The sequence below is a fragment of the Malus domestica genome, chromosome 10 (assembly GCF_042453785.1).
Source record: "Malus domestica chromosome 10, GDT2T_hap1".
NCBI lineage: Eukaryota > Viridiplantae > Streptophyta > Magnoliopsida > Rosales > Rosaceae > Malus > Malus domestica.
In genome coordinates, this window is record NC_091670.1 from 32869751 (window position 1) to 32882276 (window position 12526).

At 38.6% G+C, this 12526-nt stretch overlaps 2 protein-coding genes across 5 annotated transcripts; both read right to left on the reverse strand.

The window, feature by feature from the left end:
* Positions 1-2831: 2831 nt before the first annotated feature.
* On the reverse strand, positions 2832-10826 carry LOC103445872 (ATP-dependent zinc metalloprotease FTSH 12, chloroplastic-like). 4 transcript variants are annotated; one of them, XM_070805923.1, is made up of 10 exons: positions 10411-10598; positions 9632-9712; positions 9417-9524; positions 9005-9350; positions 8475-8752; positions 8263-8340; positions 7947-8183; positions 7724-7864; positions 7443-7610; positions 6939-7162 (listed from the first exon to the last, which is right to left on the reverse strand). In XM_070805923.1, exons 4-8 carry the CDS (start codon positions 9312-9314, stop codon positions 7844-7846), a joined length of 924 nt encoding a protein of 307 aa, XP_070662024.1. In that variant the 5' UTR covers positions 9315-9350; positions 9417-9524; positions 9632-9712; positions 10411-10598; the 3' UTR covers positions 6939-7162; positions 7443-7610; positions 7724-7843. The 4 variants fall into 4 exon arrangements, with proteins under 4 accessions (XP_070662022.1, XP_070662024.1, XP_070662023.1 ...); XM_070805921.1 differs by lacking the exon at positions 10411-10598 and adding an exon at positions 2832-3801 and having other exon boundaries at positions 7046-7162; positions 9005-9318; positions 9417-10278; XM_070805922.1 differs by having other exon boundaries at positions 9005-9318; positions 9417-10826.
* Positions 7046-7834, reverse strand: LOC108169256 (ATP-dependent zinc metalloprotease FTSH 12, chloroplastic-like). The gene is made up of 3 exons (XM_017334978.1): positions 7730-7834; positions 7443-7610; positions 7046-7162 (listed from the first exon to the last, which is right to left on the reverse strand). The coding sequence occupies exons 1-3, from the start codon at positions 7832-7834 to the stop codon at positions 7046-7048; spliced, it is 390 nt and encodes a 129-aa protein (XP_017190467.1).
* Positions 10827-12526: the final 1700 nt, after the last annotated feature.

The following is a 12526-nucleotide window of genomic DNA, read 5'->3' on the forward strand; positions in this document are numbered from 1 at the left end:
GGATCTTGGCGTGGCGTCAGAGCACTTGGAAGAATCTTACTTAGCCGCTTTCTTAGCTTGTTGGCTTTGTAAGTTCATTTTCCCCAAAGACGACGTCAATTTCGTCCGTCCCGAAGTCTTCAAAGTTGCTAGCAAGATGGCCGCAAGCGAATCTTTTAGCCTTGCTATTTCGGTCTTAGCCAACATTTACAATGGCTTGGGTGTTGTTTTGAACTCGGCCAGCACTGAAGATCGTGCTGCGATACTTCCCTACCACTATGTGTATGGTTGGTTGGGTGAGTACTTTGGCACTCATTTTTCTTCGTCAACTTTAGACAAGTCAAGGCCTTTTTCACCGACTTCAGTTAAGTTGGGGCCTTTGATGACGAAGTATTCTGGCGTGTTTTTTGCGAAGGGCCTTAATGATTTGCAGGCGCAAGCGCTGTTTAGAAGTTATGAAGGCTTAAGGATGTATCACCTGGCAAGAGTGGGCTTGGTGCGGCGAGGCATCATGGATGATTCGCATCTTGGCTTCTTGGACTTGTCTTATCTTATAAGTCTTCACTCGGGGTATGTTTCTCTGCGGCAAGAAGACCGATGCATCGTTCAGCCATATAGTCCCCACCGTTTTAGCAGGCAATTTGGTTTTGTCCAAAATGTGCCAGGCAAGCTAAAGGAAAAAGCCCGATTGGAATCCTTGCAAGTCGTGTATATGCATTGGGAGTCTTATACCCGTGCATGTACAAATGCTTCTATCACCTTGCCGGCCAAAGATGAGTTCAAGAACAATCCGGTGATCCGTGTTTACGTAAATTGGTGGTTAAAGGTACATTATGAAAACTTGGGGACGACAAGTGGTACCAATTCTTCTTGCTTACGTAATGATGCACCATGAGAGAGTTGTTCTGTGATTCCTACGCAGCTGGTACCACTTGATTGTGCGAGTGCAGCTCCTTTGCAAGATGAACCTGTGGTTTTAGTTCCTCAGTGCCCATGCTTATCTCCTCAACATCCGGATGCTTAGGAAGAGGTGAGTGATGAAGTTGATTCGTGCAAAGATGGATTTGTTTTGCAGCAGCGTCAACAAATTATAAACAAGCGACCACTTGAAGGTGCTCAAGCTGATAGCGACGTCAATTTTCGTCATAAGCAGAAAAAAGCGTTTAGGCCTTCTCAATTTGGTGGTCATGTGTCACCTGATAAAGATGTACATATTCATTTCTTTCATTGTTTTAGCTTTCATTTCTAACATCTTTCTTTGTCTTGTTTAGGCTAAGCCTTTTTATTTGGCGAACGCAAGCGTTCATTCTTATATGGATATGATATTTGAAGGTAATTTACCTACAGACAGAGAGATTGGGGATCCACCTGGTGCAAAGCTTGTTCCGAATCCGCCAAGTTGGCCCGGTTTGCTGTGTGTAGGTGAAGGTATGCAAGGGCCCGTCATGCATCCAATACCTTTACCAGCTAGCTCTGAGATCTCTTTAAGAGGGCCAAACATTCGTGGAACTGAGCAGCTTATCCGTCGCATCATACTTCATGCAGCTATGGATGTCAAAAGCCATATTGAGGAGAGGATTTCAAAATGCCCATTGGAAGACCTTGCGTTGCTCAAGGAGGATTTATCGAAGTTTGTTTCTACGATTGATGACCTTAAAGTTGATTCCTCGCCCTTAAGAGTTCATATTGCCCAACTTATGGCCGCCTAGACTGAGTATTCTTCCTTACATGCTATTTCCTCGAAAAAATTGAGTCCAGATGTTAGAGCTCAACAACTTGTGGGAATAGACTTACCAATTGCCCAAGTCTGGTCTTCTCAGCAAGCTGCTTCAAAAGATTATCAATTCACAAGAACCTCTTTAGCTTCCGTCCAAGTGTGTCTGGAAGCGTTGGTGCAGGAGAGAGAGCATTTGGGAATCGAAACATCACGACTTGAAGGTGTTCTTTCGGAGCAAGAAGCTACAATTTCTCAGTATCAAAATGAGATGTCACACCTAAAACAAGAGAAATGTATGGTAATGGAGTCGCCCACCTTGTCTCCTACCAATGTAGAGACTTTGAAGACTTTGGAAGGTCTGCTTGAGAATCATTGCTGTAGTTTTAGGGACATAGTTCTCAAGTAATGTCTTCATTAAGCCTTCTTTGCTTCTAATCATTTTTTTTGTAAATATAGCTTTGTAGCCAAATCCTTCCTTTAAAGAAATAAATTATTCACATATTGAATTTGCTATTTATTCCTCAAAGTGTTTGTGTTTTTGTTGATGATGTGACTGTACTTGAAGTTTTGAAGTTTCAAGTTGCCTACATACCCTTAGTTGAAGAGGGATTAAGTCATGACGTAGTTCAAATTCATATTTTTTTGGATTTTTTTTTGTGTTGTACGCAATTTATGCTCTTGCGGGCCAGGAGCATGGTCCGTTTGTTTTAGGGGTAGTAGCGCTTCAAGAATCTGCTGTTGATGGGGCCGATCATCAAGCCGTCTTCTGCCATGATTAAGTATGCCTACACAATGCTCCTGACCCCATCAATGGCGCATACTTAATCATGTCAGAAGACGGCTTGATGGGGCTAGGAGCATTGCGTAGGCATACTTAATCATGGTAGAAGACGGCTTGAAGATCAGTCTCATCAATGGCAGATTCTTGAAGCGCTACTACCCCTAAAACAAACGGATCATGTTCCTGGCCCGCAAAAGCATAAACTGCGTACGGCACAAAAAAATATCCAAAAAATATGTATTTGAACTACGTCATGACTTGATTCCTCTTCAATTAAGGGTACGTAGGCAACTTAAAACTTCAAAACTTCAAGTACAGTCACATCATCAACAAAAACACAAACACTTTCAGGAATAAAGAGCAAATTCAATAAGTGAATACCTTATTTCTTTAAATGAAGCATTTGGCTACAAAGCTGTATTTACAAAAAAAAATGATTAGAAGCAAAAAAGGCTTAAGGAAGACATTACTTGATTACTATGTCCCTAAAACTACGACAATGATCCTCAAGTAGGCCTTCCAAAGTCTTCAAAGTCTCCACATCAGTAGGAAATAAGGTGGGCGACTTCATTACCATACATTTCTCTTGTTCTAGGTGTGACATCTTTTGGTACTGAGAAATTGTAGCTTCCTACTCCGAAAGAACACCATCAAGTCGTGATGCTTCGATTCCCAACTGCTCTCTCTCCCGCACCAACGCTTCCAGACACACTTGGACGGAAGCTAAAGAGGTTCCTATGAATTGATAATCTTCTAAAGCAGCTTGCTGAAAAGATCAGACTTGGGCAATTGATAAGTCTATTCCCACAAGTTGTTGAGCTCTAACATCTGGACTTAATTTTTTCGAGGAAATAGCACGCAAGGAAGAATACTGAGTCAAGGCGGCCATAAGTTCAGCAATCTGAACTCTCAAGGGCGAGGAATCAACTTTAAGGTCATCAAACGTAAAAACAAACTCCGATAAATCCTCCTTGAGCAACGCAAGGTCTTCCAATGGGCACTTTGAAATCCCCTCTTTAATATGGCTTTTGACATCCATAGCCGCATGAAGTCTGATACGACGGATATGCTGCTCAGTTCCACGAATGTTTGGCCCTCTTAAAGAGATCTCAGAGCTAGCTGGCAAAGGTATTGGATGCATGATTGGCCTTTACATACCTTCACCTACACACGGCAAACCGGGCCAACTTGGCGGATTCGGAACAAGCTTTGCACCAGGCGGATCCCCAATCTCTCTGTCTGTAGGTTAATTACCTTCAAATATCATATCCATATAAGAATGAACGCTTGCGTTCGCCAGATCAAAAGAATAAGAAGATCCAGCCTAAACAAGACAAAGAAATATGTTAGAAATCAATGCTAAAACAATGAAAGCAACGTAAGTCACAAGAAAGAAATGAATATGTATATCTTTATCAAGTGACACACAACCACCAAATTGAGAAGGCCTAAACGCTTCTTTCTTCTTATGACGAAAATTGACGTCGTTATTAGCCTGAGCACCTTCAAGTGGTCGCTTGTTTATAATTTGTTGATGCTGCTACAAAACAAATCCATCTTTGCACGAATCAACTTCATCACCTGCCTCTTCATAAGCATCCGAATGTTGAAAAGACAAGCATGGATGCTAAGGAACTAAAACCACAGGTTCATCTTGCAAAGGAGTTGCACTAACACAATCAAGCGGTACCAGTTGCGTAAGAATCACAGAACAACCATCTCTCCGCACACCATTACGTAAGCAAGAAGAATTGGTACCACTTGCCGTCCCCAAGTTTTCATAATGTACCTTTGACCACCCATTTACGTAAGCACAGGTCACCGGATGTTCTTGAACTCATCTTTGGCCGGCAAGATGATAGAAGCATTTGTATATACACGGGTACAAGACTCCCAATGCATATACACGGCCTGCAAATCATCAAGGCCTATCGCAGAAAATGCGCCAGAATACTTCATCATCAAAGGCCCCAGCCTAACTGAAGTCGGTGAAGAAGGCCCTGACTTGTCTAAAGTTGACGAAGAAAAATGTGTGCCAAAGTACTCACCCAACCAACCATACACGTAGTGGTAGGGAAGCACCACAGCACGATCTTCAGTGCTGGCCGAGTTCGAAACAACACCCAAGCCATTGTAAATGTTGGCTAAGACCGAAATAGCAAGGCTAAAAGATTCTCTTACGGCCATCTTGCTAGCAACTTTGAAGACTCCGGGACGGACGAAATTGACGTCGTCTTTGGGGAAAATGAACTTACAAAGCCAACAAGCTAAGAAAGCGGCTAAGTAAGATTCTTCCAAGTGCTCTGACACCACGCCAAGATCCTCAAATGCCTTCAACTCAGTAGGGGTACGACGCCCAGCTTGACCAATGACACTTGACGAATCCGAGTCTCCCTTAAGCCTGGTTGTCTTGTTACGACCACTTTTCTTCGAACGCCTCTGGTACTTCATGACATCTCAATACCAAAACCTGATCCATGTCTGACCAAACAAATAATTGCCAGCAAGGTTGTTTCTTTTTTTTTTTTTTTTCAAAGAATTCCACGGCAATTGCACCTATCAAAGCGGCTAAAAGAATTATCTCCGTTACCTTTTCTTAATAATGAGAAACAATTTGTACACTATGCCAAATAGATTGAAGTTGATAAAAAAAAAAAAAGATTGTCCGACGAGAGGGAAGAGATCTTCGTAAAGTGGGTTTTTATGGAAGAAATCTTCACGCCTGACTTACTCGGGACCTCTTGGGAAAGCTTATGGTACGCCTAAAACAAATAGCGGCAACTCACAGGCAATCCCCAACTGTTGCAATAAGAAAACCCCTCCACACTAGTAACAACCTCGTCATAAAATTTTCCTTGGATTCGCAACCCTCCTATCTTATGAAAATCCCTAAGTGAAATCGACGTCTCCCTTTAAGCCGTGTGAAGTGTGTTGATTGTTGAACACCAATGCTCAAAGAATGCACGAATGACGGAAGGATGACAATCATAGCTTAACAAAGATGCATATACAACATGATAAAGGTTCATGTTGGTAAGCACATCTTTGGAGCGGCTCAAGACATCTTCAAGCCATTCTTTGTAAAACTCAACGAAAGTGGCTCCTCCAATAGTCGACAGGGTGCTACTCCAAGCCACAACTCTGTTACGAATACGATCACCAAGAAGCTCAGACGAGGCCAGATGGTTGTCACGAACATGATGCGAAGAGTTCAAGATAAGAATCATCGAGGTGCACATCTTCTTCGTATCTGGTTGAACAGAATCTACCACCTCCCAAGATACTTGAGAAGACCACGACTTAATATGCATAGAGTTGTCTTTTGCGGGAAGAGCAAGCGCCTTAGGACCAGTCAGTGACGTGTAAAGCTTCATCCCTTGTCTTGCAAATCGCCTTCCTTCGCAAGAATGGTGATGGTGCTGCTCTTAAAGCACTTGAAAAATACCATGACCTCAACGAAAAAAACAATCAGCCACAAAACTTGAGCAGCACAGCAAAGAGGGTAGCTATAAGACGGTCCTTCTGAGCGGCGGCAAGAGGCACGATGAAGTCACCACCGAGGAAAGTCGTGACCAAAAGGCACTACACAGCATAAACTCGGTGCAGTCATTTGCATAACCCCACACAGTAAAGGTGACGCACTCCAACAAGCTCCAAACGCGGGCAAAAGAACCTCCGTTGAAACAAGCAAGGAAATTCACCACCCTAAACCCTAAATCCTAAACCCTTAAAAAAAAGTCATGTGAAAGTCAAAACCGACCAACCTTGTGTGTGCATGTGTGTGTGTACACACACATACATGCTAGTCAAAATCAAAAGCACAATGAAACATGTGTGTGTTTATATATATATATACACAGACACACATATGACATCCTTTCGGTGCCCACTAGGAACCCAAAAAAAAATAAAAAATCATAGCAAGACCTGAACGTGTGGCAACAAGCATAATAAATAAAGCGCAGCGAGATGTGATCAGTGGTGGTCATAGCACAGTCCATGCACTCTGCAGCTTGAAGGAAATGGAATGGAGATCAGATATCTATCTAAAGCCTTACATGAGAACCTATTTATATACAACTGGAATTAAGGAACTTGATATCTGGCACGGCAACAGGCATTTGCTTTTCCCTAATGCTAAGGCATTTGCTTTTCCCTAATGCTAAGGCATCTGCTTTACTCCAATGCTAAAGCATCTGCTTTACTCCAATGCTAAAGCATCTGCTTTGCTCCCCAAAACAAGGAACGTGGTCTCTTTATTTTTGTCTTGTTTATCAACCAAATGGAGTGGGAAGCCGAAAGTGGATTTGGAAATGTCAATTAAAAAATTGACATCCCAAAATGAGCAAACAAGACAGGTCCTTACTTCCATACACTTGGTATAAGTGATGATGACATGTGGAAAGCAAATGACAGAAAAAAATTATAATAATAATAATAATAATAAAGGGGGCCAGAGAGAACCGATCAACACCAGTTTTTTCCTTCCTATTTATGAACACACACTGAACATTAAAATTATTATATAAAGAAAATGAGAAGCATGTAGCTTTGTTCAAATAATATACTTATTCCCCATCAAGCTGTGCAATCAAAGCCTCAAAAGTTGCTCTCCCTCGAGGATCTAATCTTGCATGCCTTCCATCAATAGCATCGATTTCATCCACAAATACAAAAGAAGGAGCCTGAGGGAAGGACAGTAAATTACAATATTTTGTATTAGTGTTCTCAGAGAAAATAAAAAGCACCATATTCAGACTGCAAAAACATGTTTTGCATTAGCGTTTTAACTTTCCAGTGAGAATTAAAATATTAATCATCATCGGTGTTACCACAATTGCTCCACAACATTATGACTCGTAGATTCGTGATAGACAAATATTTTGTGGATGATCTCCTAAAGGAAATCTCATTGTGATAATCTGTGATATTACATCTGTAAATTACAAAGAGAAGAATGCTTACATTTCTCCTTACAATTGAAAACATTTCATTAATTCTTGCAGCACCACTTTTCTCACTGTCTGTGAACTCAGCACCTGAAGCAAAAACAAATGGCATTCCACTTTCCTTGGCTAGTGTCCTCGCAAAAAGTGTTTTGCCAGTTCCAGGAGGTCCAGATAGAAGAACACCCTGTTAGGAATAATTATCAAAGAACTTTTTATTTTCGATTATAAGATTTGCAATATTCAAGGCAAAACTCCAGCAGAGTAGTCTTTATCTTTCAAGAAACAAGATAAACTTACTCAGACAAACTTGACATCTCTCTCATAGTATTGCATTGGATTTCCCATATAAACCATCAGCTCATCAAGAAGATCCCAAACATCACCTCCTAACACAACTTCCTTGGACATTGATTTTGTTTACCCCACATCTCCAACTGGCTGAAAGAGTATAAAGTGCATTGAGAACTCAATAATAACGATAATAAGAAGCTAAAATGGGATAAAATATTTGGAAATTTACCAGGATAAAGTTTTCCGCATAAGCCATATCAAATAGTTGATTATACTTTTTGTAAAGGAATCGCTTAGAAGTGATGTGCATCACAGACTCGCGTATAAGCCAGAGAATAAGTATCCCAGGCACCAATGCAATCAGAACTTTCATAAAGTAGTGAATCTGGCACTTTTGAAGAAGATCAACTTCAACTCCAGAACTTGAGATAATCTCAAACAAGCAAGGGTCTAGGGGGATATCAACCTACCAAATAAGAAAAAACACTAAGCCTTAATAAGTTGAGATAAATGAGGGTGCCTATGAAAAAAATTGGTAAACTTACAACATATTCTAATGGAAAACCTTCTTTCATAGTAACATATATCCTTTTTAGGTCTTCCGTAAATACAACAGCAGCAACCTGTCCAAAAAGAATCACAGAAGCAGAAATTAATTACGTACTCTTGGCTGACAATGTTGGGAAAAAATTCCTTGATATATCTATTAAAAAGGAGAGGAAAATAATAACTAAAACAAGTTAGAGCAAATTGTTACGTCAGAGCAGTCAAGCTTTTGAAGAAAGTAGGTATACGGAAGTCTAGGACGATACAACCACCATCTTTTAGCTATCCATAATGCCCTTGTTCCCTGTGACTCTGTAACCTTTTCTACCACATCTTTGCAAAGACTGTTTTCAACCTCTTTCATGTCGAATTTAACTACATACTTAGAATTGGCAGAATCCAACTGCTCAGCTAACTTTTCCTTCTGAAGGATCTCTTTCCATTTTTGAAGCCTTTCACGCCATGTTCCACTATCTTGTTGAACTTCAGCTGCAAATCAAACACCAAAAGAATTAGCCAAAGACACTTTGGATAGATAGAGTCCAATACAACTATCATAGCAAACTTTACATGATATTTAACAATAACCATCGGTTAGTTGCAGTTATTTACAATCCCTAAATCCAGTGCGGATTCACAGTACACATATACACAGACATCAAATCGCACGGTTTTTTCATGCTAGATTTGTAATGAAGACCAACTAAAAATACATCATGTAAGTTCTAGACAGACACTGACCCGATATTCCCAAGTCTTCCTCTAGTTCCTTCTTTTCCTCTGGATTAAATTTTACATCACTGTCAATAACTTGTTTCACATTGTCCTGAGGAAGCTGTGGATCATCATACCATGCATCCTCTCCCACATAAGAACTATCATGAACAAGTGTTCCATCAGGTCCTTCCACAAACTTATTCATTGTCAAGCCTTTGGGTGTCATCTTCCTCCACATGCCTTTCTTAAACCCACAATGTAACAGAGGGGCTGGATTATTGAAAACTGAGAGGAGCCAGTAAAGCGTCTTTCTTTTTATTCCTCTTTCCCCCATCTTTCTGTTTATTACCTATCTATGTCATGTCTTAATCTGTAAAGCAGAAATGTGATGTAGTCAACATGATCTAAAGAATAGATACACACAAATTTAAGTTACCTTCTAACATTAATTGGAGATGGTTCAGGAATCACTGCCTCCATATAAGCCTCTGTCAACTCTTTTCTTTGACGATATTGGAGAGGTGCTCGAATTGCTACATATATTCTTTGGCAAGAAACCAAGGTAACAAAAACATAGAATATCAAAGCAGCAACTCTTTTAGATTCCCATGTCTTTATATCTTGAGAATAAACAAATGAAGATGACCATACCATTATGTAATTTCTTTGATGATCATGGACAGTTTGCAACTATCTTATAAATTTCACTTGATTGAAAATCAATGAAGCTCTCTACAGAATAGTAGCAAAAGGTAGATCAGAATATTAGCTATTCTCAAATAAGATTGACAACCAAAGAACAGAGAATCATTTGAAGCTTGAGACATTGAATCCTTGTTGAAAAGTCTAGTGAACAAGATTGTTCAAATGGCTAGGGAGATTCCCCGAATGTTTTGCTTCAACTGGTGCAGAAACTGGTATTAGCCTACATATAGCTACGAAAATATTCTGAAGAATGGAAAGTTCAACAAAGACTAAATCCACAATGACGAATTGTTGAACAAAAAATACAACTGAAACTGCACACTTTATCTTCATTTGGAGTTCTCTAAATAAATTCTGGAGAGCTTATATAGCATTGTCCGATATCAATAATATATATAACATGTTGAGAAAATCAAAACGAGCGTTATACTTCGCATATCAATTCTATAATTCGCACTCCACAAAACTATTTCGAAAGGACTAACCATCATGCGATTCATGCCATATGAACGCCATTGTGTATGTTGCTTGAAGAGTGTGCTGATAAAAAAGCTAACATTTCCTCTGAATTGCTATCAATAATCTTCATTCAGCTAATTCAAAGTTATATTTAGTACCCGCCACAACTTAATCAAAACAAAAAAACTCTACTTTGAAGCTTCCATTACCTTGTTCTACTTTCTTAGCAACCAAACAGAAATTAAAATTGAATCTAATTGCCTTACCTTCCAACGTTCCCACTGATTCCAGCTGACGAACTCCGGCAGCAACTCGGTCCTAAACCGCTCCAACTCAGTCCCACCTTTCTTTAACCCGTCCCCAACTAGCTCCAAATACTCACCTACCATCACATTAACTTCCTTCAAATCAAACCCAGTTTCCTTCACCCACTCACCAAAATCCAACCAGAACCGCTCGGAACCGCGGCGTATGGACCGAGTCAGACTCAGCCAAGAAAACCCATCAGACCTATTTGAATTTGCAGAAGCCATGACACGAAAAACCGGTCTTTGCCGGGAAATTTTGGGTCTGTGCTTTGTGGGTAGGTTGAAAAGTAGGGGTCTTGGAGACGTGTGGCTGATTGGGGTGAAAGAAAGGAGAAGTGGGTTCGATTTGTATGTGATTTGAAGGTCCATAATTTGGTGGAGAATTGGGAAGGGGCGTTTTGATATAAGTGCCTGAGTTTTCGACTAAACATTTGTTGGTTTTAGAGATTTAATTAAACATTTTTCCTACAAATTTGGAGTCTCATCTATCATAAATATCCTTTATTTGTACCAAAATTACAGATCTTACCACTACTGCCTAAATTCTTCACGTTAGGAAAAAAATGCAGAGATATTGAATTTGAAACAAATTCCTACAATCTAGGTCGTTTGATTCCCTCTAAAGATAATTATACAAAAAGAAAATTATTATATACAATTTATTAAGGAATAAAATACCCTGCCGTTTGATTTTTTTTTTCCTTTCAATGAAGAAATAAAATACCATTTAAGATATTTGTAGGAATCCATATATAAATTTTTGTAGTAATTCATATAAGAAAATAACATCGAGAATGATACAAACGTACCAATAAAAAAATATATGTATGAAAACAAACCTACTAAAACCGGAAATAAACGTACTAGTAAACAACGTTGAAGAACAAAAGTAAATGTACCAATCAACGATATGTATAATATTAATCGTACCCATATGATACTAAATGGTGCAATCCATAATGTATACAAAAACAATCGTAACAAAATCGTGAAAAAAAATCTATCAATCAACGAGAACAAAACTAAACGTACCGGAAGCTAAAACTAAACGTACTGAAAGTTAAAATAAAACGTACCAAAAGCTAAAACTAAACGTACCAATCAACGATATGTACACTCAAAAATTAAAAATAAACGTACCAATCAATACAAAACGAATATATGATAACCAACAATAAACGTACCATTATCACTAATCAACAATATGTACAAATTCAAATGTATACAAAATAATTATCTAACAAAAAGTATACTAAATAATAAACAAACAAAAAAATCTAAGCGTCCATCATTTCAATTATTTTTTTCAATTTTAGGATAAAAAAATGTTTTGAATGAAAACAAAAATTAAAAGAGATAATTGGATAAATATGTTGAGCGAAAAAACCAAAATTATCTCCTAAAAAAGAGTCCACAACTCCTAAAATACATGAATAAAAAAATGGCCGGATGAAAAAAAAATTCTCTTAACTAATTAAAAGGACAAATTTAGAAATCAATATGTAAAATTTTAACTTAAAAATTTTTAAAATAAGAAATACTGATGTGGCCTAATATAATATACCAAAGCGTCTTGATCAAAATTTTAAAAGGCATGGATGTTTAATAAAAGAAATTCAATTTTTGAGCGTTTAAATCTAATTAACTCAATTGGGAATTACAAAGACAACATAGAAAAGGAGGTTGAATTTGTGGAAGCTCAGTTTTTGAGTAGTTGAAGGGAGCAGTGACTGCTCCAGTTTTCCGAGAGGTTTTGGGGTTTATCCGGAATGTTATGCTCTCTGTTCTAAAAACCATTTAAAAATGTAGGGTAAATTACAAAGTAGCCCCTTAGGTTTGAGGTCTATTTGCAATCTTATACAACATCTTTAAAACATTTCACTTTCATACCTCAAGTACTATTTTATTTCAATTTCATACAACCGTTACATTTTCCATTCATAGATCTGTTAAATGCTAACGTGGCTGCCACATATATGCCATGTCGCTACCAAATGTCTGCCACGTGGCAAATAAAATAATTTTTTAATTTTTTTTTTTAAACTTGAAATTGGAAGAAAAAAAAAAGGGACCA